The following is a 27,927-nucleotide window of genomic DNA, read 5'->3' as shown; positions in this document are numbered from 1 at the left end:
TCAAGGTGTTTGACCAATGGCCTTGGCGTTTGTAGATAGAGTTTCAAGCACCCAATTATCGCTAGTACTATCTCCATCTTTGGGATGCTCAAAGCTGGTACTTGATGATCCAATGGGTTTCGTCGTTATATGGCTTTCTTTATCAATTAAAGACGTAATAGCAGCCGCAACAGCAACCCTAAATTTAGGATCCGAAACTATGGCCGTCGTCATATTCTCAGTCCTTGACTTCACTGTCTCACCTACCTGAAAACCGTCGTTCAATCCGCCTCTGGTGGCGCTACTAACTTTAATATGGTTTTGAGTATATGTTGGGAATTCGCTTGGAATATTCCAAGAGAAATTGTTGGCTGGCTGGTGATGACGATCAGAAGATAGGGAATGTGATAAGGGTGTAGGCAGAGGGAATTGTGGGGTATTATTATTTGTGAGGTCAAGAACAATCCCTTTGGAAGGGTCATTATTAGGGTTAAGAGTCCTAATGTTTGAGTTGTATTGGGACATAGGGTTTATCAGTATATGAGAGTAGTTGGAGGTACTTGCATGGTGACTAGAGTAAGGGTTATTTGAATCTACTAACATATAGGAAGATGATGTGGTTGAAGCCATGGCTGTTGCACCCACTGGGAGTGGATGGTTGTGTGTTCCTTCATATGTTGTTATGAGTATTGACATGTCCTCTAAACACCTTTGAACCTAGTCAGAGATTAATAATAAAGATATAGTTTAATATACATATATAAGATCGATCTGTGTCAATTCACCAAGTCATATACAATACATATATAGAATTCTCTTCATAATTTGACCAGGTTTCTTTCGTTTGGGAAAGATTTAGATATATAAGATTTGAATCCTATTCTCATTAATGATTAAAAGGGACTACTAATTAGTAATTGTGTATAAAACCATATGTATACCTATTTATGTACGTGTAAATATATGTATATATATATATAAATACATATTATTACCTGTTTCCTTACTGGACATCCTGGAGCTACAGTACATCGATAGTATGCTCTCGGACAAGGATTTCCTTTGGCTATTTTTTGGCCATATTTTCTCCACTGGCAACCATCGTTCATCTACAATAATATATCTATATATTAGAAGTATTCTTTCATAAGAATGTATTAGCAAGCAAAAACTCACTGTGGCTGCTTGACATCTTGCTCGGACTGAAACCCTAGGCTTTTTGTTAGGTGAGTTACCACTGATGGCGTAGCTGGCTATTCCACCCAATTGATGATGATCATTTGTTCTCTTCAACTTGTTATCAAAACTTTTCAAGTCCTCCTGCTTATTACCCATCTCTTCTTCTTTGTTATTCTTATGTTGTTGTTCAGGATCACTACTACTACTGCCTGTTTGCAGCCTCAATAACAACCCTAATTCATGGTTCTCTCCGGCATGAGTGCTCTCATGGGTCGACGGCTTCATATAATTACCACCATCTAATAAGATGTTCAAAGCTGAAGGACTACTATTTGGTTGTAGGGCAAGAAAAGGTATTAGTGTATCCTGTACATAAAAAAGATTTTAGTTTTACAAGTAAACCAAAACTATATATATATATCAACATACATATATGTATTGTATGTAGATATATATATACTTTCATGGTTAATTTTATTGGTAAAAGACTTGCCTTTTCATGGTTACTTTGCTGGAGTACAGAGGCAAATTTAATTTGCAGATCATGATAATCTTTCACTGTTTTTTCTACGACTTTCCTCAATACACGGTTTTCTTCTTTCATGCAGTTCATCTCCATTTGTAGGATGGATGACTATTAAAATAGAGAAAAATATATATTTATATCAAACATCATCCTTCATATACATATACATAATAAATATATTTAGCAATAGCTTATAAATACGTCAAATATATCATGTCAAAAGAATTATATCCATAAGAAACTTGAGTTACTATACAAAACATACAATCTATAAAAACTACAATAAATTTAAGTTTAAATTGCTTAACCTCTTCTGGCTTGATATTTTCTTGCACTGATTCGACTACTTCATCATCTTCTTTACTCTGCACTTGCACTATAATCGGTCGATCTTGATGAAAATCACCATCAACGACTTTGATCCTTGTCCCATCATGACCATGGTCATCCTTTGATTCTCCTTTTTCTTCTTTCATCTCTTCCATTAATTCTTCCTCTTCTTCTGAAATTTCTTCTCTAGCATCAATTTTTAGTGACAAATATATAATATTTTCTCTCTTTATCGTTATAGGTAGGGTATGTTATACTCTTGAAAACACCAAAGTCAATTCTCTTGCATCGATCTCAAAGACATATATATTATTATTCAGATACACAAATGACGCATCTAACTCTATTTTTTTTACTTGAGGAATCTCAACTAGAACATATAGCAATTCCTTACTTATAAAGGATATTTAAGAGAATATTTCCTGTTATTTTTTTTGTAAGGTGTGTTGCAACTAGTTCACATGAAAATAGTTATTAATAATATGCATGTGACATCATTATAATTATAACCTTCTCATCCTTATATAAAAAATATATATTATATGAGTCCCGTACGAAATGCAATAATATATAATTACTACAGAAACCTTGGGATTTGATATTGATGAATTGGTCAACTTATTGTGAACCTTCCTCTTCCTCGTTATCTCTCTTAATAAATTTATTAATATATATATATATGTCACTATACTACCTTTAATTTAAATAAGAAAATATTTATTTAAGTAGTTATATATATATATGTGTGTATACGTGTTCTTTGTTACAATGTAAATTCCATGTTGCATATACTTAATAATTTAAGTAATTCCATCTGAGAACAACCATGAAATATAATTGTTGGGGCTACGTAGAGGACCACTACATTGAAATGAATCATAACAATTGGGGAGTTGAAAGAAAGAAAGAAAGAAAGAAAAAAATCCAAGAAAATGAACATTAAGGTTTTATTTTATTTTTTTGTAATTTTTTCGTTTTACTTCTGTATGTACAAAAAGTGAAGAAAATATTTTTCAAAATTCATTTACATGTTAAACAACTTTCTGTAGGGACTACTTCTTACAGATAAGAGAGAGCTTCCAAATGCATAAATTATATTTTTTAAAACTCGATCACAGCAAGTACTCTCAAAATAAATTATAAGCTGTTTTCAAAACTATGTCAAGTAGACCCTAAAATAAAAAATAAATAAAGTCCACGACAGAAATTCAAAACTAACATTCACCATAAAAATAATGATACACATAAATCTCTCCATTAATATTTTTGAACCAAAAAAAATAATTGTGGTGTACACTCACTTCTTGAGAGGGTAGTTAACTCTGGTAGGAATATTAAAAAAGAGCGATTTTCTTTCTTCTTTTTTTTTTTGTCGGAAAAAAGAGCGATTTTTTAAAGATTAATACAAACTTATAAATCGTTTCTTGCCTTTAATAATCATTTCTTACAATCTCTTAGAAACTCTTTTCCAATAAAATTCTAATCTATGCTACATATATAAATTATACATCTTTTAGACAACAAATTTCCTCTTATATCAAAATGGTATATATTTACCCATATCTTTTCAAATTCGTCCTTTTATTTTGTAATCGTCTTCCATACCTTTGCTCGCCCAATACTTATATGATTTTTTTTTTAATTTTATAAGAAAAAAAAGCTGGTAGTTTGAACTAATTAATTATCAGGCTGGAAAGCTAGCTTCTTGTTTCCTATAATTAATCAAAATTGTGAACTCAGAATTCATCTCAATCATTATTCCACATTAAAGTTAAACCTTAGATCGCTTTAATCTTAATATTTGACTTTAATTGCATTGGATGATCACATGTTTAACTAATAAGACTTAAATGTTAATGCCAGCTTCTACTGCCTCCTCGGGATCCGAACGAGACTAATGTCAAGTGAAAGACTCTTGTAATAATAATATCCCAAAAATAAATAATAACAGCTAAATCACTCGTCATCTCTACATTACTTGCTCTCTCTCTCTCTCTCTCTATATATATATATATATATGTAAACTTCTATAAATATATATATATATATAATTATACACACATCAGTGACAACGTATACATGCATTATTTAATGATTTTTTAAATTCTAACTCGTTAATGTTTGTTTCAATAGCACATGTCACAGCGGATGATTGGGATCCCGTGTTATTGATGAATTAGCTTATTACTTAGGTAAGTTAATATTAATATATATATATAAATGAGTTTTAATAATTGAGTATGACTGACCTATTTGTAAGGCCTTAATAATAAATCGAATTAGTGTCAAGTGTTTTGAGCATGGATCGATAATCTATTAATCAAGATTTGGAGGTTATTTAGTTTACTTTGAAATTGATTTTGATTATCTTATATATAGTTAAAAAATAGTTTTGCCTTATTAAGCACTCAAACTTCGATTTCAAGAATTTAATTCTAGTATATGTATAGTCTCTATAAAAAAAGACATCCGTCATCGAAAGAATCAATATTGTAATGTTACTTGTTTAGGTTGCCCTAATAATTCATTATATATATATATATATATATTTATATAATATTAGGATGTACAACACTACTTTATATATAGTTAGATAGCATGTAGAATGTTAAGATAGCTAAAGAATTCTTCAAGATAGCTAGTGGCAACATTTTAATTTATACTATTAAAATTGAGATATCAGTTTTAAGTCGATGAGATGTAAAAAATTCTCATTCAAATTTTAAAATTTTCCCTCATTTTTAAACAGTATATTCATTTTTTAAGATTATTTCTTTTTCTCTCAAAATTATCTTCTTGTTTTCTTTCTTTTCTTCTATATGACAACCTCTCTCTTCTACATTTTCTTTTCCCCCTTAAGTTTTGTTGTTGGACGATTTTGGTAACTATAAAATAATTGTGAGTACTCACGAAGAATTGCAAGCACTCGAGATAAAATAACGAAGACTCGCACTAAAGTGCAAATATTATAAAGCATTGGGAATTATAGTGGTTTAGCCAATAATGCTTATGTTCACTTGAGAGTCTAAAATGTTATTAACTTTTTTCTCATATTTGTGTTTACCTACTTATAAGCTTGTAAGTAAATGTTACAAAGAGTTCGATCATTAAGATGATTATTATAATTACTAATTATCAATAAATACTATAATAGATACATTAGTTACAATATTTAGGAAACATTTATATTAACTATACTTATGTGCTCGTGGAATTCTTTGTAAGATAATTCATCTAGATACATAACAATCATAATACGCAGAATAAACTGAATAGGATTGTCACAATAATAAAGATGATCGTTAGAGTATACCTTCAGTCATTGATTTTGATAATCTCAATCTAACAGCTTTAGATTTGCAAAAAGAAAATAAAGTAGTAGTATTAGTGAGGTAAAGGACTTCCAAGCTCTCACTAGCTCTTTAGATGGAGTATGAGAATGAGCGTTGAGATTGGGGACCAGAACCTTATATTTGTATGGTGAGACATTTCATCAACAGCTAGAGGCTTGTTTATTCCAGAGAGTTATTTTCATTTTAGAGATTCCCTTAGTGCTTGAGATAGGGGGGAAATAAGCTTTTGGACAAAGCTTGTAAACCTTGTTCAAGTTCGTGATCCACAATGCTCTTCACTTTGGTTGTATGAGTGAAAGTGTTTGTTTTTTGTTATTGTTCTTTTTTTCTACTATTGTTTTCATTTTCTTCTCTTTATTTTCCTATTTACACTTTTGCTTGTATCTTTTGCTTTTAGATTTGTAATCCCCTCTACATCTTTTCTCTACTACTTCTAGTTTCTTTGTATCCTTTTGTTATAGAGTTGTATTTTCTATTTACTCTCTTCTTCTACATCTTTCTATATTTACATGTAATTTTTGCAATAGAGTTGTAACTAATTTAATCAATCACTTTGCCTTTGTATTTCTTTGCTTAGAGTTGTAATAGTTCTTATTTTCCATTGATGCAATATATAAATATATCTAACATTCAAAAGCTTAGCTTGTTTGTTTCAATGGAAGGTGAGACCATCAAGATCATGAACCAGGACCTAGTGAGGTTGGATAGGTTTAATGGATCCAATTTCACTAGGTGGCAAGACAATGTGAGATTCCTATTAACCACTCTCAAGATCGCCTACATCCTAGAGTCCACCCTTGAACCTATCCTATCGCAATCCGACAAAGACACTCCCGAGGTGGTGGAGAAAAGAAGGAAGAGGGAGGAGGACAATCTTCTTTGTAGGGTTCATATCCTCAATGTAACGCTCTACTACCTTAGAGTCGTTACCATGTGATTGTAAATGTAACGTCCTACTACCTTAGAGTCGTTACTAAGTGAGTTTAAAATGTGCAATTAACTCGCTAAATGAGGTTTTTAGAACAAAAGTGTGATTAAACAGAAGTCAAGGCTGTAATTTTTTAAAATTCTTTAATTCATTGAAAATTTCAAATGTCTTATATTTGGGATCCCAAAGTACAGTTTATAAAGTGTTTACAATTCCAAAATAGGTTTACAGGTAATTAACCATCAAAATTAGAATTTAATACAACCATTTCTCAAAATGCCCCCAACCCAAGCGGTGGGCAGGCCAAACATGTATGTGCCGCCCCACGTTCTCCGTACTCATGGCTAGTTGACTTTTTCCTTGCCTTTACCTGCAACACAGAGCACCCGTGAGCCGAAGCCCAGCAAGAAAACTCACACAGCACATAACATATGCATATCACACAACCATTATAACAGATAACTCACAGATAAACAGATAGTCCATCAGATTATACACATATACGGCCATGTCGTCCCAGAAGCATTACCAAAGCCTAGGATCTCGGTCCTCACCGTAAGGATATCCCATGTATCCATTGGGGTCTCACCCTAACCATAAGCACTCCATGTGCTAAGTGTTATACCCGGCCCCACTACCGTTCTCGGCCCCTCGTCGTTCCCGGCTCCTTTGTCGTTCATTCTGCTATAATCACATATAGCATTCTCAAACAGCATAAAAACATATAATAACTCAATCAAGACTACATCCTAACAACAACACAACTTAGGGCCATGCCCTGCAACAACACTATGGGCCTGTGCCCTGCTCTACGGGTGTTACAGTTTTCTTACCTGTATTCTGAGCTTCACAATGCACCAAGGTCACGAGCACGGTCCTCTATCCCGAGCGTCTCCGAAAACCTAGTCACAACACATATGAAGCACCCTTTAATACTAACCAATCCAAAACCATTTCTCGGGACTAATCTCATACTCTTGGGATCCCCAAATTCCTAAATCAATGCATCGAAAACATTCCCCGAGCCCTCGGAACAAATGCCCAAAAATGCAAAATTTCCTGTCTTGAAAATAGTCTAGCGCCGCGGCGCTACCCTTGAGGGCCGCGGTGCCCAGCAAGTCAGAGAGTCCCCCAGCTCCTGATTCAACCTCACGCCGCGGCGCCAAAGAACAGGGCCGCGGCGCCCCTTCGCGAACCCAGAAATTTGGGTTTTCCCCTGCATTTTCCCCGAGCCAAAACACTCCCAATTCAATCCCCATGTATACCCAAACCCCAAAATCAGTTCAAAACCCCAAATAAACCATTTAACAACCTATAAACATCAACAACAAGCTCAATTACACAATTACACCCAAACTCCACACTTGGGTTTTAGATTTCAGAAACTCAAACAATAGCTTTCAAAACTCAAACCAGAGCTTGAGAAAGATGTAAACCAGACTTCTAGATTCTTAAACCATATCAGAAATGAAAATTCAAACATGTTTAAAACCCTTACCTCAATCAAGAATTCAACTTTGAGCTGATCTTCCCAATCAAGTTCCAAGCTCAAATCACAACCTCCTGCTGAACCTAACCTCAATTTATCCCAAGAGTTTACCAAACAAAGCACATAACTTAGTTCTCAATTCCATGATACTCTTAACTGAATTCTACAACACATACACAGAATTTCCTTACCTCAATTCACTGAATAATCCTCCAAGTTCCCTTAGCTTTAATTCTCTTCTTGATCCCAAGAGGTTTGCCCTTAGTTTTCCCTTTCCTCCTCTAGGTTTCCCTTCAATTTCAGCAAGAACAGGAATATACCTAAGTGTAAAACGTGAATGACCCTTTTCCCTCAGCTGAAGGTTCCCATATCCTGCCAAAAGACCATTCTACCCCTCCAAGTAAAGCATTTCCTAACTAAACCTCAAGGGCACTCTTGCCATTTCACCAATCCTACAAATCTACCACTTTCCCATCTAAACTTGTTACCCTTACTGATTACCAATGGTTACTCAAGTTACTCAATCACCAATAACCATTAGCCACTTATTCTCAACCCAATTTACAAAATTCCCAAAATACCCCTAGGCTCCTCCCGAGCCGGGTATTTAATCTCGTTGTGACTTTTAAAATAATTAGCTCCCTAGGACCGTCTCGGCACGTGCATCACATTAATACCACCACACACACACGTGGTACTAATCATATAATACAATTATTACATTTATGCCCTCAGCGGGCAAAATTACTATTTTACCCCTATCATACAAACGGGGCCCACGTGCATATTTATTCCACTTAAACATGAATTATAATCACATATTCATTTAAATTCATATATTATCATGTTAATTCACTTATTGCCCTCCAGGCATGCTAATCAAGGTCCTAAACCTTATTAGCAAATTGGGGTGCTACATAAATGTGTCATTAGCTCGCTAATCGAGGTTTTAGGTTGAAAATGTGATCAACTTGAAATAAAAACTCATATGATAACATTAATTATAAAAGATTTGGACATTCATTAAAATCACAAAAGTTATACATTTGGGATCCCAAAATACTATTTGAAAATGTATTATAACTCAAAAATGTGAATACAGTCGACCTAAGCGAAAAAATCAGCCATCTACAGTAAATTCCTCGAACAACCCCGACCATGGCAGCCAGGTAGACCGAACATGTACACGCCGTTCCATGCTCTCCAACTCATGGTTGATCGAATTTTTCCTTGCCCTTACCTGCACCATAGAGCACTCGTGAGCCGAATCCCAACAAGAAAACTCAACACATAACATATCACAATCAATCCAATAATGTACAATTTAAACAGACAGTAGATTAAACATATAGAGGCCTATGCCAACCCAGGTGTTTTACCAGGCACTGGGTTCGCGGTCTTCACCGAGCGGATGGATACAGCACCCTTAGAGGATCTCGCCCTACCGCCCTACACTCAGCATGCTTAACGCTGATCCCAGCCCATGTCGTCCCCAGCCTTCGCCGTTCCCAGCCTTCGCCGCTCTCGGCCTTCGTCGTTTATTCACAATCATACATACATACCATAGCAGGTCATAACATTCACATAAAACACTTAAGCACATATAATCAGGCCATGCACTACTCTACGAGCACAAATAGTTTACTTACCTGTGTCCTTAGCTGATTGACTACTGCGATCTCAAGAACGATCCCCTAAACCAAGTCTTGACATAAAATCTAGTCATAACGCATTAATAAATAGACATCCATCAATTCCTAAACCAAATACGAACTTCGGAATAAGTCTAGCCTTCGGGGCCTTGAATTCTACTAAACCGGGTAGTAGAACCTTTGTGAGCCTTAACATTTGGGTTCCTGAGCTTAAAACCTTCAATTGGCCAACATTGTCTATTTGAGCTGCGGCCCAACCCTTAAGAGCCGTGGCGCTCCACAAGTCAGAGAGTCTTGGGCTCTCATCAAAGGGACACGGGTCGCAGCGCGCCTCAGCTTGCGTCGTGGGACCTGGGTAAAAATCTGAGGCCCCCAAGCCTCTGATTTCATGCAGGTCGTGGCGCCTGAAGAATAGAGCCACAACTCGAGCCCCAAAACCCAGAAATTCCACCATTTTTCTGCGTTTTTTTCCCGAGCCAAAACCATTATATGACACTCCAAACAACATCTAAACCTATAATTAAGTCTAGAAGTCTCATCCACACAACCTAAGCATCACAACAACCCCTAAAATTATTCCATATCATCACCAAAACTCAAAACCAATCTAAAGTTCAACCCTCATGCAAACTTTTGAATCATAACAGAATTCAATAGGAAAATATCAAATTAAAGCCCTTACCTCACTGAGAATTCAATCCTGAGCTAATCCCCAAGCACTTCAAACCTCCAGTCCTTCAATTCCTTAGCCCAAAGTCCTCAAAATTCACCAAGCTTCCAAGCACCAAAGAGAGGGAGAGAGAGCCAAGAGAGAGAGAGAGAAGCTTGAGGAAGTGTGTGTGTTCTTTTGATTTCTAGCGGGCTCTAGTGTCTAGCCAAAACTAAGTGTATCCACAGCTTTCAAAAATTCCTAAAATGCCCTTAAGTCTATCATTAATCCTTTAATGCCACCAAGGGCAATCCCGTCATTTGTCACATCCCGCTAATTCCTCGAGTGTTCCTATAATTCCCCATTAAATCGCCAACATACCCAAATAATCGCTAAATCACTACCTGTTACTTGGTAAATCCCGAACACGTGCTATGTTCCCATAATACTCCTAGGCTCACCCCGAGCCGGGTATTCGACCTCGTTGTGACTATTTCGCTATTCCGCTCCCTAGGACCGTCTTGGATCACATATCACAATTATATCACCACAATCTTGTGGTATCAAACACAACACACATATAATTCACATTTATGCCCTCAACGGGCCAAAATTAAATTATGCCCCTATTAACCAGAATGGGCCCACATGCATATTTAATTCACCTAAACATGCATTTCTAATCACATAATCATTTAATCCACATAATAACATAATAAAATCAATTATTGCCCCCCCCCCCAACACGCTAATCAAGGCACTAAGCCTTATTAGCAAATTTGGGACGTTACACTCAACGCCTTATCCGATAGGCTTTATGACCTCTATACCAAGACCAAATCGGGAAAGGATATTTGGGATGCACTTGAGAAAAAATTCAAAGCAGAAGAGGAGGGTATTAAAAAGTTTTTTATTTCTCAATACTTTGATTTCAAATTTTTTTGGTGATAAACCTATTCTTCCTCAAATTCATGAGCTTCAAATAATTGTTAACAAATTTAAAGTTTTAAAAATTGAGCTTCCCAAGGCCTTTCAAGTTGGTGCAATAGTGGCAAAGAATCCTTCAAAAAAATGAGGATTATTATTTGGAGGAATTCCAAAAACATATTCGAATCGAGGAGGAATCCAAATGTAGAGATAAACTTGTGGAGGGGTCAAATGGAGAGACTTCCAAGAAAATGTGGTGTCACAACCAAAACATCCCAAAAATAAAGGGAAAGGAAAGAAGGGTAATGAGAAACCTTTGGGTCCAAAAACCAACCCAAACCATTTTAAGGGTGAGAAAGGTCTTTGTTTTGTGTGTGGGAAAAATGGTCACTATGCTACTAGAGAGTGTAGGCATAGAAAAGACCAACAAGGACCTAAGGTGAATGCAACTCAAGAGGAAAATACATTTGCTACCCTTAGTGAGGTGAATGCGGTCCAAGGCAAGGAAAAAGGGTGGTGGTATGACACATATGTCACCGTCCATATCACCTATGACAAATCATTGTTTAAGACCTTTGAAGAGTCAAAGGGCAACCTTGAGATTCAAATTGGCAATGAGGGAAAATCCAAGGTACTTGGAAAATTTACCATTGAAGTCTTTTTCACCTCTGGCAAGAAGGTCACATTAATGAATGTGCTCTATGTTCCCGAAATGAGTAGAAATTTGGTAAGTGGAGATTTGCTTGGCAAGCCCAGTGTTAAGGCTGTTTTTGAGTCTAGTAAACTAATTCTTACCAAGTCCAATGTATTTTTGGGAAAGGGGTGCTCTTGTGAGGGTATGGTTAAGTTGTGCACCAATGATGTAACTTTCAATGTTATCTGTTGACTGCCTTTTTCGCTATCAACCTAAAAAAGAGAGAATAAAGAAATGAGCAATACGAACACAAGGATTTTACGTGGTTCAATTTATAAAAGAACCCTAGTCCACGAGTCTCTAGTATTAAGAAGATTGGAAGCTTGGGATGGCAAACTCCAATGGTGTATTCTCAGGCAATGTTTAGATTGTTCTGAGTACAAGGTGTTTTTTCTCTAAAAAACTAACCATTTACAATGAGACCCCCAACCCTATTTATTGAGGATAAGGTCATTAATACTAATCATCAGTAATTAAAACACATTCGTCCCATTATTGGGGGATTAATACCAATTCAATGCATTGGGCTGGACTGAATAGAGACCACGGCCCAAGCGAGATATGCAGGGCCCACCGCAGAAAGGTACTCACTTTATGGGGAACATGCCCCAGGTACTGTCAGGGCGTGCTGTAAGTACCTCCATGTCAGACGTCATAGTGGGAGTGTGAATTGTCGAGTCATACACTCACAAACACTGTTGACGAATCGCCCAAAAGGTTGCCATACGATCCTCTGGCACTGAGAACCAAAACCTCGGACCTGGGAGACAACTGGGGAAGTACAGCCCCCTCGCCTTAATTGCCTGAGCTAAGGAACCTCAAGCTCCAAGGGCAATCCTTGGAGAGTAATTTACCTTTAAGGTATTCACAGCCTACCCACTGTGAAGACAGGTGACCTCACCTAAAAGGATCTTCGCCTCGAATAGAGCCCTCGGGAGGTAACATACTCCAAGGACGTCTATGACCATCCGAGTCAGTCATTGTAAGTTTCCACGTGTTGGAGGAGAAAATACAGACAACATTTTCCCCTCAAGTCTCTACTCGCCCTCAGGTAGTGGAGACTTAAAAATGGAGGAAAAAATGTTTGGGCTTTCCTTTGACGTCACTTTGAAAAGTGAACCCACGTGTCGACACCCCATTGTTGGGCTCTTCAATCCGTGCATTTAATTAGGGGTCATCTCTGGGATCCCAAACGTCTACTCGGAACCCAAGGCATCTTTTCCCACAGAAACAATGATTGTGATCTGTGCCTTTTGAACCCTGACCGCTGGATCATTCTCGTGACCTTATTAGGGGAAGCCATGCGATGGTCATGGAGAAGTTGCTTTCCCCTTAGGTTTTATTGGGTATAAAACCCAGAAAAAACCTCCTCAATCTCACACTGCAACCATACAAAAAACCAAAACCCTCACATAAACCTCTCTTCTTCCTCACCCTTATCTTCAACCATTTTTCCCAATGCTCTGGACAATTGGCGTGAATCTTCTTACTTCTGGGCAGACGGCAAACGATATTTCAGGGTGAAGACTCGCCTCAATACCTACCTTTGTTTCATCTCTGGTAAGTGGCTTTCTGTTTTTATTTATGCTTGAGGAGTCTTGATATATGTTTAGGTTTAAGAATGCCAGTGAGATGACATTTAGGAGTCTATTTTTAGCTTTCACGAGTCATCTTAGGCACAATCTGATATTAGGGACGTTCAAAATGGCCCTCAATGGTTTTTATGTCAATTTTGCGTTTCTGGGCTTGTGACCGGAATCTGGGCAAATCCCAAATTCTGGTAGGTTCATCCCCTCTGACCTGTCTTTAGGCGCCAGGGATACCCCACATTTCCAAAATCTTTCTCTTCTCCCCGAGCAGTATCCCTAGAGTCATCTGTGTTTTGGCCATCTTTCCTTCAGTCAGAATACTAACTGCTTGGTTTTTGTCTCAGGTGTCTGAGGAACTCTGGCAGCTACACGAACACGGGTTCTATCTCTTCGACCAAGAGATTTCTGATATGGCCCGAGCACAAGGTGCCTCAAAAGGCAATGCAAGTATGGGAGCCCAAGAGCCAGCCAGGGATTTAGTCGTTTGTCCTGACAACCAAGTGGCAGAGAGGCCCAAAACACCCAAAAATAGGGGGTTAACTGTGGAGGAGGTTAACAGAGCTCCGCTTCCACACCCTACACAAACGTACGAAGGCAATGCATTTAGAGCAGAGGATTACCACACTCTGCTTTGACACCCTAATGCCATTAAGGCTATCATGAGGCACTATTCGCTTGGGGACAAGTGTCTTATCTGCCTCTGTCGGGAGTCTGAAAGAGCGCACCGCAGCGTCAACGGCCTGGGCGCCTGGAGCCAGGCTCACCTGATGGCAAGGTCTACCCTACCCCTCAAACAATATTTTGTGAACTTCCTGAAGTTCGTGGGGATATCCCCTTTCCGGCTTTCCCCCAACAGCTATAGAGTGCTCGCGGGGATGTACATTTTGTATTGGAAGCAGAAATGGCCCGAGCCTTCACCGACTGAGATCCTCTACTTCTACAGCTTCCGCACCACTCCACGAAAGAAGAACACCAAACGAGGCGGGTACTATGCCTTGGCAAAGTACGCGGCCTCGTCGCTCAACTACAAAGGCTCCTCACCATAACGAGAATCATTCTCGGGATTACAAGGACGCCTTCTTCTTCATGAACGGCTTCCCGACTCATAGCAATCTAACCCTGATTCTCGACTTCACCAGAGTTGGTGAGTATCTTCTCGACCGTGTTATCTTTCACATTTTTATGGATTTTTTGTGTTCGACACTTAGTCAATCCCTTTTGAATAGGTCTTTTCCGTCGAACCCACTACGTCCAACTCTTCGAGGATCATCTCCAGGCGATGAAGGCTCTCCCCGACCGAGATTTGGACCTTAGCATCCTAGTAATTGAAGCAAACCTCATTAGGTCAGGGCCTCTCAGCACGGGGCAAAGAATGAGCAACCTGGAGTTGACCAAGTCGTCAGTCCAAAAATTCTCAAGAGTTGGCGTCCCGTCACATTAGGTTAAATATGCCAATACTCCATTCGACTATAGTGTAAAACTAGAGAAAAATGAGGGAAGAGCGGCGGCTCAATTGGAGTATGCAAGTGCTATAGGGAGTCTTATGTAGGTTGCTCAGTGTACTAGACCTGATATAGCTTTTGCGATAAGTAAAGTTAGTAGGTTTACAAGTAATCCAAGTGTGGATCATTGGAAGGCTATTGGGAGAGTCCTAGGTTATCTTAAGAAAACCAAAGGAATAAGCCTTCACTACTCCAAATTTTTCCTTCAATCTTAGGGGGGTATAAGGATGCAAGTTGGGTATCCAATCTAGGGGAAAATTTATCCACCACTGGCTAGGTATTTACACTTGGTGGGGGTGCAATTTCTTGGGGTTCCAAGAAAAAAACCTGCATATCTCACTCCACTATGGAAGTAGAGTTCATAGCTTTATCTGCTACCGGCAAAGAGGCTGAATGGTTAAAGGATCTTTTGATGGAGATACCCCTAATCAAAGAGAATGTATCCACTATATCAATATTGTGATATCCAAGCAACATTGGCTAGAGCATACAGTGGAGTGTATAATGTAAAATCTAGACACATTAGTCTAAGACATGGATATGTAAGAGAATTGATTCAAAGAGGAGTCATCTCCATATTCTATGTGAAAACAAATGAAAACTTGGTGGATCCTTTCACTAAGCCATTAACAAGAGATCTAGTGGCTACCTCATCTCGAGGGATGGGACTTAACTCCCTAAAGAGATTCACAATTGATATGTAAGGCATGGATATGTAAGAGAATTAATTCAAAGAGGACTCATCTCCATATCTTATGTGAGAACCAGTGAAAACTTGGTGGATCCTTTCACTAAACCATTAACGAGAGATCTAGTGGCTACCTCATCTCGAGGGATGGGACTTAAATTGTCTAAAGAGATTCACGATTGATGGTAACCTATCTTAATATTGGTTACTTAACTAGTATTAGGTTCAATAGGTAATAACAAGTGAATATTAGTTATACTCAAAATAGTCCCATCTGAGAATATGAGTACTTGTGAGTCACCAATTTGAGAGTTAAAACCGAGAAGTTTTTTAATAGAACTCAGTCTTGAGAAGACAAGTATTTTATGGTAACAAAATGTTGTAAGAGTTCTACCTATATGGACCTAAGGGTGGTGCCGCCTCTTATGAGAATTGAGATTATTCTCAAGAACGTCCATGAATGGAAAGTGCACATGGCCATTAACGGTGCAAAGCGAGACAAAGAGGTCTCAAGTGAACATAGCAAAGGTGTGTGTGTTATCACCGGTTTGTTATTGTGGAAAGTTGGTTCAATGCCTAGTGCAACCAATTTTCAACAAACCTTGTGATAATTACACTATAGTAAAGTTCAAGTTGAAAAACACTTTACTTTATCCACCAATGCAAATGGCTTTTATATGAGAGAGTTATTATTTAATCATGTGGAGGAAAATGTTATATTTTAAATATAATGTTGATTGATTAAATAAGTGTTACAATACTGAACTATTTATTCTAGTGGGGGGAATGTTATATTATTTTTAATATGATGTTTATATTAAATAGTGTGACAAAGTGTGTCACATATTGTAATATAATATATATGAGAGTTACATTTTTTGGATAATGTGAATATCCAAATGTGCAACATATTTGGGGTTACAAAATCAGTTACAAATTTGTAACTCCTAAATATTACCCAATAATGTGTAGATTATATATTGCACATTTTTTAGTTTGAATTTCACAAAGCCATAAGTGATATGGTTGTTGAAGATGTGATTTTAGCTCCCATAATATGTATGGAAGTTACAAAATCAAGTGGGAATGAGTTTGGAACGCTTTGGAAAATTTTGGAAAATTGGGTGGCTGAAATGCTCTGTGGTTGCGGCCAGTGATTGTTCCAGGCCGCGGCCTGGGGAACAGAAGCCAGCGGCCACGGTCAGGCATATCCCAGGTTGCAGCCAGAGAGGCTGACAACCTTTTTTCCAACTTTGATTTTATCCAATTTTGAACGTTTCAAACAACCAAGTAACTCTCAAATCTTTTTTTTAATTCCATAAACATCCAATTAAACATTGGTAACATCCATGGGGTTGGTGGAATTTGAAATTCAAAAGGTGTCTCAAAACTCTATAAATAGGAGCTTATTGCTCACTTGTTTACACACTATTTTCTATCATCTAGAGCACTTGGCTAGAAAATCACCTAGAGACTTGTTTATTCTAGAGAGCTATTTACATTTGAGAGATTCCCTTAGTGCTTAAGATAGGGGAAATAAGCTTTTGGACAAATGTTGTAAACCTTGTTTATCAAATTGGCAATCCCCAATGCTCTTCACTTTGGTCGTGTGAGTGAGAGTGTTTATTTTATTGTTATTGTTCTTCTTTTCTACTATTGTTTTTCATCTTCTTCTCTTTATTTTCTTATTTACACTTTTGCTTTTAGAATTGTAATCTCCTCTACATATTTTCTCTACTACTTCTAGTTTCTTTGTATCCTTTTGTTATAGAGTTGTATTTTCTATTTACTGTCTTCTTCTGCATCTTTCTATATTTACATGTAATTTTTGCAATAGAGTTGTAATTTATTTAATCAATCACTTTGTCTTTTGTATTCCTTTGCTTAGAGTTGTAATAGTATTCCCCGGCAACGACACCAAAAATTTGACGGGTGTCGTGTGCCGTGTCAAATTTACTAAATATTTTATTTTCAGTATCACCAATTATATCAGTATAACGGTAAATACGATTCAAACCCACAAGGATTACGTTCAAACTATTATTAAAAAATTAACAACGAAAATTAAAGAAGGGATTTTTTTTCTCAAATTGAAATTTAAATAACATAAACATAAACATAAAAGCAATAATGAGTTGATATTGCGATTTAAAGAAACAGTTAAGAGTCATTCTCCAACCTCCACAATCATTCAATACCAACAATAATAAACATTATTCTGATTTCCCAATTAAATTATTAACCTCGTAGATAACGCTGAAGCGGTTAATTATCCCAATCTCTCAATTACAATTAATCAAGACGAAGCATTCAATAATAAAATCTTTATACCAAGCAATAGATCCATGAAGCATGTAATCTATTTAACCTAGGTATAACATTAATTTATGTGGAGATAGGTTAATCTAAGCAACAAATCAATTTAGCATATAATTCGTTTAACCTAGGTTCTAAACTTCATCACAATCAATAATACCTATGACAATACTATCAATTGAAAATTATCACATACACATAGAACCCCTAAACTATTAGGTGAATAGTAATTCTAATATGATAGTAGAATAATGAAACATCCTAATTAGTTGGCCATCTAACAAGATATCACATAATCCATAACATTAATCATAGAAGAATATAAGCAATTTAACATTGGAGAAATCAAGAAATAACATTCACTATTGAAAATCAAAAATTCATGTGTTTGGGTTTTGAAATAACCTTTAACCTAAAAGAATATTACTCCATAATTACAAAAATAACCAAGAACATAATCATAATTGAAATTAAAGAGTTTTAAAGAGAAGAAGGAAAAACTAGTTTGATGTAGGAAAGATTGTTGTCCGCTCCTCTCATTTGTTCTTCTAATCTCTAGAATTCGTAATTAAAAACTTGTGAAAACCTTATCCCTAGAACTCTTTATAATCCTCTTAAAAATCTAATTAAAAATAACATAAAAACTGAAATCGCGTTGAATTCCCACTGTAACGCCCTACTACCCAGGGACTGTTAAGTTGTGCATTTTAAACGGTGCTAAACTCGCTAACCGAGTCATTTGGCCATAATCATGTAATTAAATGTGATTAATGGTTTAGGGTTAAAAAATTTGGTTAAAGATACAACATTTCACTAAAACGTTTACTGTATACATTGGGATTCCAAAATATATTTTATAAGTTAATTACAATAAAAGATGTAGAACCAGCCAACCTAAGCGGCAAAATAGGGTTCAACCCTAGTTCCTCTCTAAACCCTTGGCCGTGGTGGTCGAGCAGCCGCATATGTACACATCGTCACCTAAGCTCTCCAACTCAAGGATGGTCCAGCTTTCTTTTTCCTTTTCCTGCACCACATAGCACCTGTGAGTCGAGGCTCAGCAAGAAAACTCAATATGCTCATGAACAGCTAATAACATGTCACTGAATCATAATAGGCATGCCTAGCAATAATAGCCCTATTCTTGCATGAAAGAAAGTCCAAATAAATGATTACGGAGCTCCACGCCCTGTATAGATGACTATTGAGTCCATCTTTGAATAGGTGGCTGATGAGTCACACACTTTATAGGTGACTAATGAGTCATACACTTGGGCTCTGCACCATAATCAGATAAGTGACTAATGAATCATGCACTTAGGCTCCACACCCTAATCAGATAAGTGACTAATGAGTCACGCACTTGGGCTTTGCACCCTAATCCACGTGATGTTACAATCACCTGAGCCTTTTGGCCCTAGCTCTAAGTAACTAGCATTTAGACTAGAACAACGCTTTTAGCTTTCATCGAACTTGGGGTCGGTCAAGCATTTAATGCTTATGTTGATTAGATCTAATCATTTCGGCTCTGCGTTCAGTACGCTTATTTCGCTCTTGACTCATAGGTAAATTCCATACAACCAGTGTCGTTTCTGACTAATGAGTCAGTACCATTCACAAATAAGCAATGCAACCAGGCATATATCATATGTCAAATATCCAAATATAGGGCATTCAACATTCTTACTCAACTTTCGCTAGCATAATTTTGATCATGCACATTTATAGAGACTCAAGCTCTGATCAATCTCATATTCAACATTCATGACATGCCCTAATCACATGTATCTTATGTATCACATGTATCACATACTGGGTGCAGTTTTCTTACCTTTGGTCCAAGCACAGGTTACCAATAAACGAGCCACAAGCACGATCCTATTTCCAAGCCCCTAGCGATAACCTAGTCACAACCATAATATAAAACTTCATCAAAAATGAGTAAATAAATACTTCCAAACCCAATCTTAGCCTCCGGGACGTCGAATCCTACTCAACAAGGTAGTAGGAACGATCCCAGGCCCTTAGAGTTAAGTTCCCACGATTAAAACCAAAATCTAGGCAAAAATGCACAAGTCCGCCACGACCTGGCCCTTAGGGTCGCGACTTGCCCCAAGTTAGAGAGTTTTTTCTTGGACTTCACGGTGCGGGCCGCGACTTGACCCCTCTTGGGTCGCAACGTGCCCCCCAAGCAGAGCCCTCCTGGCTCTTGGCTTCATCCAAGTCGCAACTTGCTAGAACAGGGTCGCGACTTGACCACGAAACCAGCCATTTCCTACAGTTTTTCCCACTTAAAATCCTCCAAAAACCTATCCAAACATATCCAAATCCCAAAATCAAAGTTCCCAAACATCTCAATTATTCAAAACCATTAAAACCCAAGCTTCAATTCATCCAAAAACTCATCAAAACATAAAATCCAATCAAAGCTTAAAAACTTTAAAAACTTAGAACTTAAAACTTGGATTATCTCTAATTGAGTCGTTTCCCAACTAAATCCCCCAGCTAATAAGCTTCTAATTTTTCCTAGAATCGCTATGCCTCAATCCTTGCTTGAATTCAAGTCTTAAAACTCAAATTTCCTTCAAAAATGTGATCGAGTGTCGAAAAGGGAACGAGAGAAAGAGAGAACGTTATAAACGTTCTTTTTATTATTCTGACAGGTTATTTCAAGCTTAAGTAACCTCAAGCAAATCCTAATGCTCGGGGTCCCAAAAACGCCTCCGGGGTAAAATAGTCAAAATTCCCAGAATTTCCCCCTGATCTCACTAACTTCCAATTTATCATCAAATATTTATTCCCAATACCCAATATCCCAATAATGTGCTAAATACCCCTTGACTCACTCCGAGTCAAGTATAAATCCCATTGTGACTTTCCCACTGGCTTGCCTCCTAGGATCATCTCGTGTTGAGTAATCCTAGCATAACCAAATAATTATAAAATATCACACACATACCACATATATGCCAAATATACGCAAAACAGGCTAAATTATGAAAATTGACCAATTAAACAGAAATAGGTCCACATGCATATTTAATACACCTAAACATGCATATCAAGTCATATTATGATATTATTCACATAATCACATAATGATACACATAAATATCACATAATCATATAATTCCAAAATTTGCCATCATGGCCCCCTAATCAAGGCCCTAATAAGCCTTATTAGGAAAATTGGGTCATTACACCTGCGCCCTGGAAAAGTGGTTGTCGCGGCCAGTGTGCTTGATTTAGCCTTGATCCGGGGCCTGGAAAAGTAGTGGTTGCGGCCAATGCACAATTTCTCTTAAAAAATCATATTTTGGCCGCGACTTGAAGAAGTACTCGCCGCGGCCAAAACTTGCTGTTTCGAAAATCCTAATTCCTTGTAATTAGGTTGTGGCCACCACTTCTTTGAGCCGCAACCAATGCTCCAAATTTCACTTCTCTTGATTTTTTAAGCCGCTACTCAAGTTTCATTCACCGCAACATCCCCATATATGCTTAGAGACTTCAAAACACATTATAATTTCATCTCAACTTCATCTTGCAACTTATAAGATTCTGTAACCAAAATTGCATCAAATATATCAATGTTGTCAACAAAAATTACAACTTTGTTTAAATATCAAAAACTTACAAATGAAGCTAGAATCTCTTAAGACATCAAATTAGCATCATCTAAATACGAAAGAACTTGAAAAATATATATAACAATGAACTTATCAGTTGTAATAGTTCTTATTTTTCATTGAGGCAATATATATATATATATATTTATATATCTAACAGTAACTACCTTAAATGCTAACCATATTGAGAATATTTCTCAATTAATCTCATTATTAACTTTTATCATAGTTAATTAGAATTATGATTTTTGGTAACTCTAATTAATATCATGGGTTTTAGTAACTCTAATTAATTTAATAAAATATGCTAACATTCTCACTGTTAGCCTCAATTGACACAATAATCAAAAATGTTTTTTTTTTAGTGTAAGTGAGGATTTTCATGACATTTTAAAAACAATATAGTAACTAAGAGTTTTGTTTTAATGCTTGAAGATATTAAATGATTTTCAACTCCATCATGAGATTTAGCTGAGGCACATCTAGATCATGACCATTTAAAGAAGAGTGTACTAGTATAGGAAGAAAAAAAAGAAGGAAAAAATATCGAAGTAAGATGCAAGAATAATGAGAAAAGAAATGAAAATAAAAAAGATAGAAACTTGTTATAAGGTAATCTTCCCTCAACATGCGAGAACCACCTTGCTAGAATGAAGATGGTGAGCTCGTAGTGTCAATCTCGTGAAACATGTGAGAACGACCTAAACAACCTAAGTACCAAAGATCAAATATAAGTTCAAAGAAAGCTTTTAGTGTGATTCCACTTAATTTTTGAAGAATACATCGTCATCTTACCATAAAAATTTAAGATCAGCAGATTAATTGAAAAATAAAATATATATAAAAAAAAAACACTTTACATCTACTTAAATTTAAATATCCTTATGAGATCAAAAGAGATGTGCCCAAATTATTAAGTTATAGGATTTTTATATAAGTTGACGGTAGATAGACAAGTACAATTTTTAAACTTTGAATTATTTTCTAGAGAAAGATACAAGCTTATATGAATGATTCTCAACAAGCCAAAGTGTATATAACTCCCTAATAAACTAAAGAAAAAAAATTCTAAATCACAATGATCAAAATTGAAAATCAAGAAAAACTCACCTGAAATGCAGCTGAGCGCAAGTGCAAATATCTCTTTTAAACCAAGCATATTTATTTTTCTTGGGAAAGTTGTTGGACAATCAATAGAACCCTCGGCAGAACCTATGAAAGAGGGCCAAGGAAAAAGGTACCAAATCATTAAATGTATACCCAATTAAATTGAACAAAATTAAATTTTATTTTTTCTATTTTTTTCTTAATTAAATTTATTATTTAATGTGACCCTATAAAATGTTGACACGTATATCTTAGTTAGTACTTAATTTGCTTACATGACATTTAATACCTTAAAAATGATAACTTGTAACAAACTATTAAATGAATGAGGTTTTGCCACCAAAAAATTTTATTAGAAGGGTTCGTCGCAACTTTTGTAAAAAAATAGGAGATTTTGCCGCAAAAATCTCAATCATCAAATGTATACCGAGTTCAAAATCTTTTTAAAAGAAAAATACTTTTATAACACATAAAACTCCCAAGATTTAGAGCTTCAAATGACATAATCAAGCACAACTCAAATCAAACTTTCTGATATGTAATTGGGTTTATTTCTTTTCTTTAACTTTCATTAAAAAAACAATATAGAAACTACACTCTTTATATAACTTCTAGATTCTCATATAAATATATAAGTTAACAATATGTCATAGTTTTTTTTACATAATCAAATTGTAAAATGTAAAATTTAATTATTTAAAATGTCATATATCATATGAATTTTTTTAAACTAATTTGAAAAAATTACTAATATGGTAAAGCCATATTTTTATAGATTAGATTTATTTAGAAAAACATATGTATAAAAAAAATCATAAAACAATAGCACAATTTTACAACAGTGGGACTAAGGGGCAAAAAAAAAACTTATGCAATTTATATCATTATCTTATTTTATTTGAAAGAGAAAAAGAACGACTCAAGTCAACTCACATGTAGAAGTTCATCTTTTGTCGTGTTTGATGTTAGAGAAATATAATAATGGAGATGATTACAATCAAAATTAATACATATTATATTTAATATTAACTAATAATATTACATATGTGAAGGAAAAATATGATAAAAGATTACATAATTTATGTAAATTATCATAAGGACAGGAGGTAGAAGATGAAGATCTAAGACTTAAACAAGATTCAAAATAATTGTTCTAAAAGTTATTTCCTCTTTCATAAGAGCTCTTTGGGAATACTCTCTAGAAATGTTTCTAAGGATTTATCGAGTCTTCTCTCAAACTCGGCATATTATTCTAAAAATGAGCATGTCATCATAAGTGTGTTTCAAGTGAGCAAAATAATCTTTATTTATGGAGTTTGAGATCACCAATTGATTTTCAAATTACATCAACTCTATTGGGTGTTACCAATGATAAATTGAGTGTTTATAGAATTAAAGGGATGATTTTGGGGTTACTTTGGGTGTTACAATGTTCAAGGCATCAAAAAGATGCTTGAAAACTGAAATTGTTAGGTTACTAATTTGAAGCCCCAAGTAACAGCTTTGGTTACAAGCTGTCAAAACATCACAAATCTTCTCACATACAATTTTGTAACATCCAAACATTTATTGGCTGTCAAAATAACATCCCTAACAGCTATAAAATATTATATCCATGAAAATTAAATCAAGAATATGTAATTTCTTTTACATATTGATTATGGTGAAATTTTGGGAGTTACATATCAGTAACTAGATTTGTAACTTCCATTTGTATGTTACAAATTAGGTTACATGTATAACATTCTCCCATTTGATTAAATGATATCTCTTTGGTAACAAATAATTTGTAACATTTATTTAATCAATCAAACTTTGTATCATAAAGATAATATAATATTCGCCCACTTGATTTGATAATCTCACTCTTTATAGAAACCAATGCATTAGTACACAAAGTAATAAAATGTCATTCGATTTGAATTTTACCTTAGTATAATTATCACAAAGTTTGTTGAAATTTTGGTTGTCGAAACATTGAACGACTATTCCTTGATAACATATCGGTGATAATACATACACATTTGCTATGTTCACTTGAGAACCTTTTGGCTCACTTTTGCACTATTAATGGTCATGTGCACAAATCCATTCATGGACTTTTCTTGATAATGATATTCTGATTCTCATGAGAGGTGGCACCACCTCTTAGTTCATATAGGTGAAACTTTTATAGTATCTTGTTACCCTTAAGATACTTGTCATCTCAAGACCAAATTCTATTAAAAAAGAAAAAATTTGGTTGTAACCCTCCAATTAGTAACACTTAGTACTTATATTGCAGATGAGACAATTTTCAGTACTATACACACTCACTTAGTTGACTTGTTATCGCTTATTAAACCTAACACTAGTTTGACTAACTAGTATTAAGATAGGTTACCATCAATTATGAATCTTTTTAGTCTTTTGTCAAGTTTTCACTTAAGTTCTCAAAATTTTGATTCCATTTTGAATCATTTACTTTTCTCATGTATGCATACTTAATGAGTCATCACTCCCTCATTACTTTATCAAACCTTGTGCTAGCTATAGTTTGAATAAAATATTTACACCTTTAATTTATCAAAATAGTAAGTTTGACCCAAGTCAAAACCCCCACTATTTTCACACTTTAATACTCAAGATAAACACATTTTCTTGAATATTGATTCTAGAAACTTCTTTGTTTCTATAACTCCCTTTGTGTTTTAAATCGACTTCTTCTTGAATCAAATATCTCGCAAACTAACTTTAGATTTCAAGCATGTCTAGATTACCCATATTATATACATAAAGCTAAAATGATTTAGAATGTAGAATTCTAAATCACATAATTTGTATGTATATGTTTTAATAAGATGACCAAATTAATCAATTTAATTTCCTCAACAAAATAAATGAGTATATATTTTTTAATTTTGTATTTTGTCTCATTACCTGTTTGGACCTTGTATTTTGTAAAATAATTCAAATACACCCCTAAACCTAATTTTGGTCAATTTTTTTTTAACTAAAATCACAAATAATCTACCTAACTAACAATTCAGAACAAGAGCATAATCATTATGCCTAACAAATATGTTGTCATATTCAATTTTTTCTTTATCAAAATTGGGTTTAGAGGTCTATTTGAAATATTTTATCCCAAAAAGTAAATTGTGAAAACACAGGGTCTAAAAAGATATAAACTCAATAAATATCTCTTTATTTCTATTAAACTCTTTATATTATCCTTCAAGATAGTGCTAGACTTATTATCCAAAGATTATCATGAGTTCTTAAAACCTCATGATACTTTAGCTTTTCACCAAGGTAGATCAAAATAAACAAAACCTCAATGTTTAATTTATTTGACTCATTTACTTGCAAAAACAAGAAACATTCATTTGAAGGTAACATTCACTTAACTTGCTTTCTTTTATATTTCACAAAATAAAATATATATATACATATACATATACATATAAACACAAATAAATTGTGAAAATTTCTCAAGCAAATAATCACAAACATAGAATTATAGGACAACAATTTAATCAATTATTCATATTTTATTAACAACTTAATGTTAACATTTCTCACAATATACACTCTCTTGATATTTAAATTAAAATTACAAGATTAATAAAATCTCTTCATTTTAATATGAATTTTATATTATTCTCAAAATAACTTGCACTCATGATAATAACTAAGTTACCAATTTTACAATACACTATTACAAAATTGACATGGACGATGGTTTTAAACCGTCGTATGGACTCTCATACGTCAGTTCTAATACCCTCGACCCATGCAATGTCATGCCATGTAAATCATGAAACGATGGTTTAAATAAAAGTGTCATCTCTTGTCGTACAGGAGACGGTGATTTCTATACAAACGTTGTCTCTTGTGGTACATGAGACGACAGTTTCTGTGTAAGCGTCATCCACTGCAGTAAATGAAACGAAAGTTCCTACTAAAGCGTCATCCACCTGCAATACATGAGATGACAATTTATGTGCAAGCATCGTCCCCTGCAATACAAAAGACGACAGTTTTGTTGAGAGCGACGTCCCATGTAGAATATGGGAATTTTTTCATTTATCTATTTTTAACTACTATATTCATTCATAATTTCCTGTGTAATTACAACTTAGTTCAGACAGAATCAATAGGCAGACAAAATCAATAGAACTCAGTCTATTCCAAATCTAAAAATTACAAGATCAAAATATACAGTTGGAATAACTATGTAAGTGATAACTAAAAACTACAATTAGTATATTTTTTAATTCAGATTTCAAAAGTTACTCTAGCTATGACTCATCTACTCAAGAAGCTTGGTTGCCCATTCATTTCGAGTTTCATTAATTTCGCCAAGTACGTATGTATTCTTCCCACCACACTACAAAACACAAAATAAAAAAACTAAGTGAGAAATTAAATTCAATAGAATTGTAGTTCAATAATAATAAATACACTTACATTACTAGTTATCCATCACATGGGTGTCTCATTCAAGTAATAGTCCTTCATCATCCTTGTGATATAAAAGTTGCACTCTACTGACGATGTTTGACGAGGGCAATTGACTATTTTCCACTTGTAATTTCTTTCATTCCTTCATGTCTTTCGCTTAATGTGTGAAAAGACACTATATATACATCAATATGAAGAGCATATTAATTTTTTATTTCCATATCAAATAACCATATTATATTCTAAAATGAGTTTCAAATGTATTACCTGATAACTCTGCAAAATAGAGTTATTTGACCACTTTTTATGTGCTAATTGTTGCTTAATTCTTGAGTTTTTAATTGATTTATTAAGTTTTTAAGTAATTTTTGAATTTATTAGTCTTATCATGAGTTTATACATTTTTGTGTGTTTTTATAGTTATTTTGTTGTAAAATATTGTAGTTAATTATTTGAATTATTTGTGTTTAGTTAGAAGTAAAAAAATATGTGTTTTATTGAAACTAAATGTTAAATTAAATTAAGTTATAATTAATATTTTCAAAGAATTAAATTGATTTATTTTATAATTGAAAATATTTTATTATGATTTATTTTGTAGGGAATTTATGGTATTTTTGCTCTTGAAAATAAAGAAAAATGAAGGAAAGGTGGTATTTTCAAGAATTAAAGCTGAAAGAAATAAAGACAATATGGCATTTTTGAAAAGCTAAAGGCCCAAGCTTCTGGCCCAAGCCTCACTCGAAGCCCACGTTCAAGCTCCCTGGTACCAGAAGCACCAACACCACACTCCCAATCAACCTCCAGCTGCTCCCATTTGCTTTAGCCAAAGTGCCACCCGCCTGCCACCTCACATGCAGCAATCCCCAACCGAGCACCTTCAGCCAGCTGCCTCTTCCCAGGCCCAGCACCCGAAGCCCAATCCGCCCACAGGCCTGTGCCTCCAT

The 27,927-nt window shown here is 35.1% G+C and overlaps 1 protein-coding gene across 1 annotated transcript; it reads right to left on the bottom strand.

The window, feature by feature from the left end:
- LOC133784985 (probable WRKY transcription factor 9) lies at window positions 1-27,927 on the bottom strand. Its single transcript, XM_062224247.1, has 7 exons — window positions 27,751-27,927; window positions 26,401-26,493; window positions 1,993-2,241; window positions 1,652-1,792; window positions 1,156-1,524; window positions 975-1,088; window positions 1-696 (listed from the first exon to the last, which is right to left on the bottom strand). The coding sequence occupies exons 1-7, from the start codon at window positions 27,925-27,927 to the stop codon at window positions 1-3; spliced, it is 1,839 nt and encodes a 612-aa protein (XP_062080231.1).

The sequence above is a fragment of the Humulus lupulus genome, chromosome 6 (genome assembly GCF_963169125.1).
Source record: "Humulus lupulus chromosome 6, drHumLupu1.1, whole genome shotgun sequence".
NCBI lineage: Eukaryota > Viridiplantae > Streptophyta > Magnoliopsida > Rosales > Cannabaceae > Humulus > Humulus lupulus.
The sequence above is the reverse complement of the archived record's forward strand: the minus strand, read 5'-3'. Positions and strand labels throughout refer to the sequence as shown.

Bases quoted from the DNA above. Each gene is read 5' to 3' on its own strand.
- LOC133784985 (XM_062224247.1), bottom strand. From the start codon at position 27,927: ATGGAGGCACAGGCCTGTGGGCGGATTGGGCTTCGGGTGCTGGGCCTG. The intron at 1,793-1,992 runs GTTAAGCAATTT...CTATTTTAATAG, and splicing joins AAAATATCAAGCCAGAAGAG to TCATCCATCCTACAAATGGA. The intron at 1,525-1,651 runs GCAAGTCTTTTA...TTTTATGTACAG, and splicing joins AGCAAAGTAACCATGAAAAG to GATACACTAATACCTTTTCT.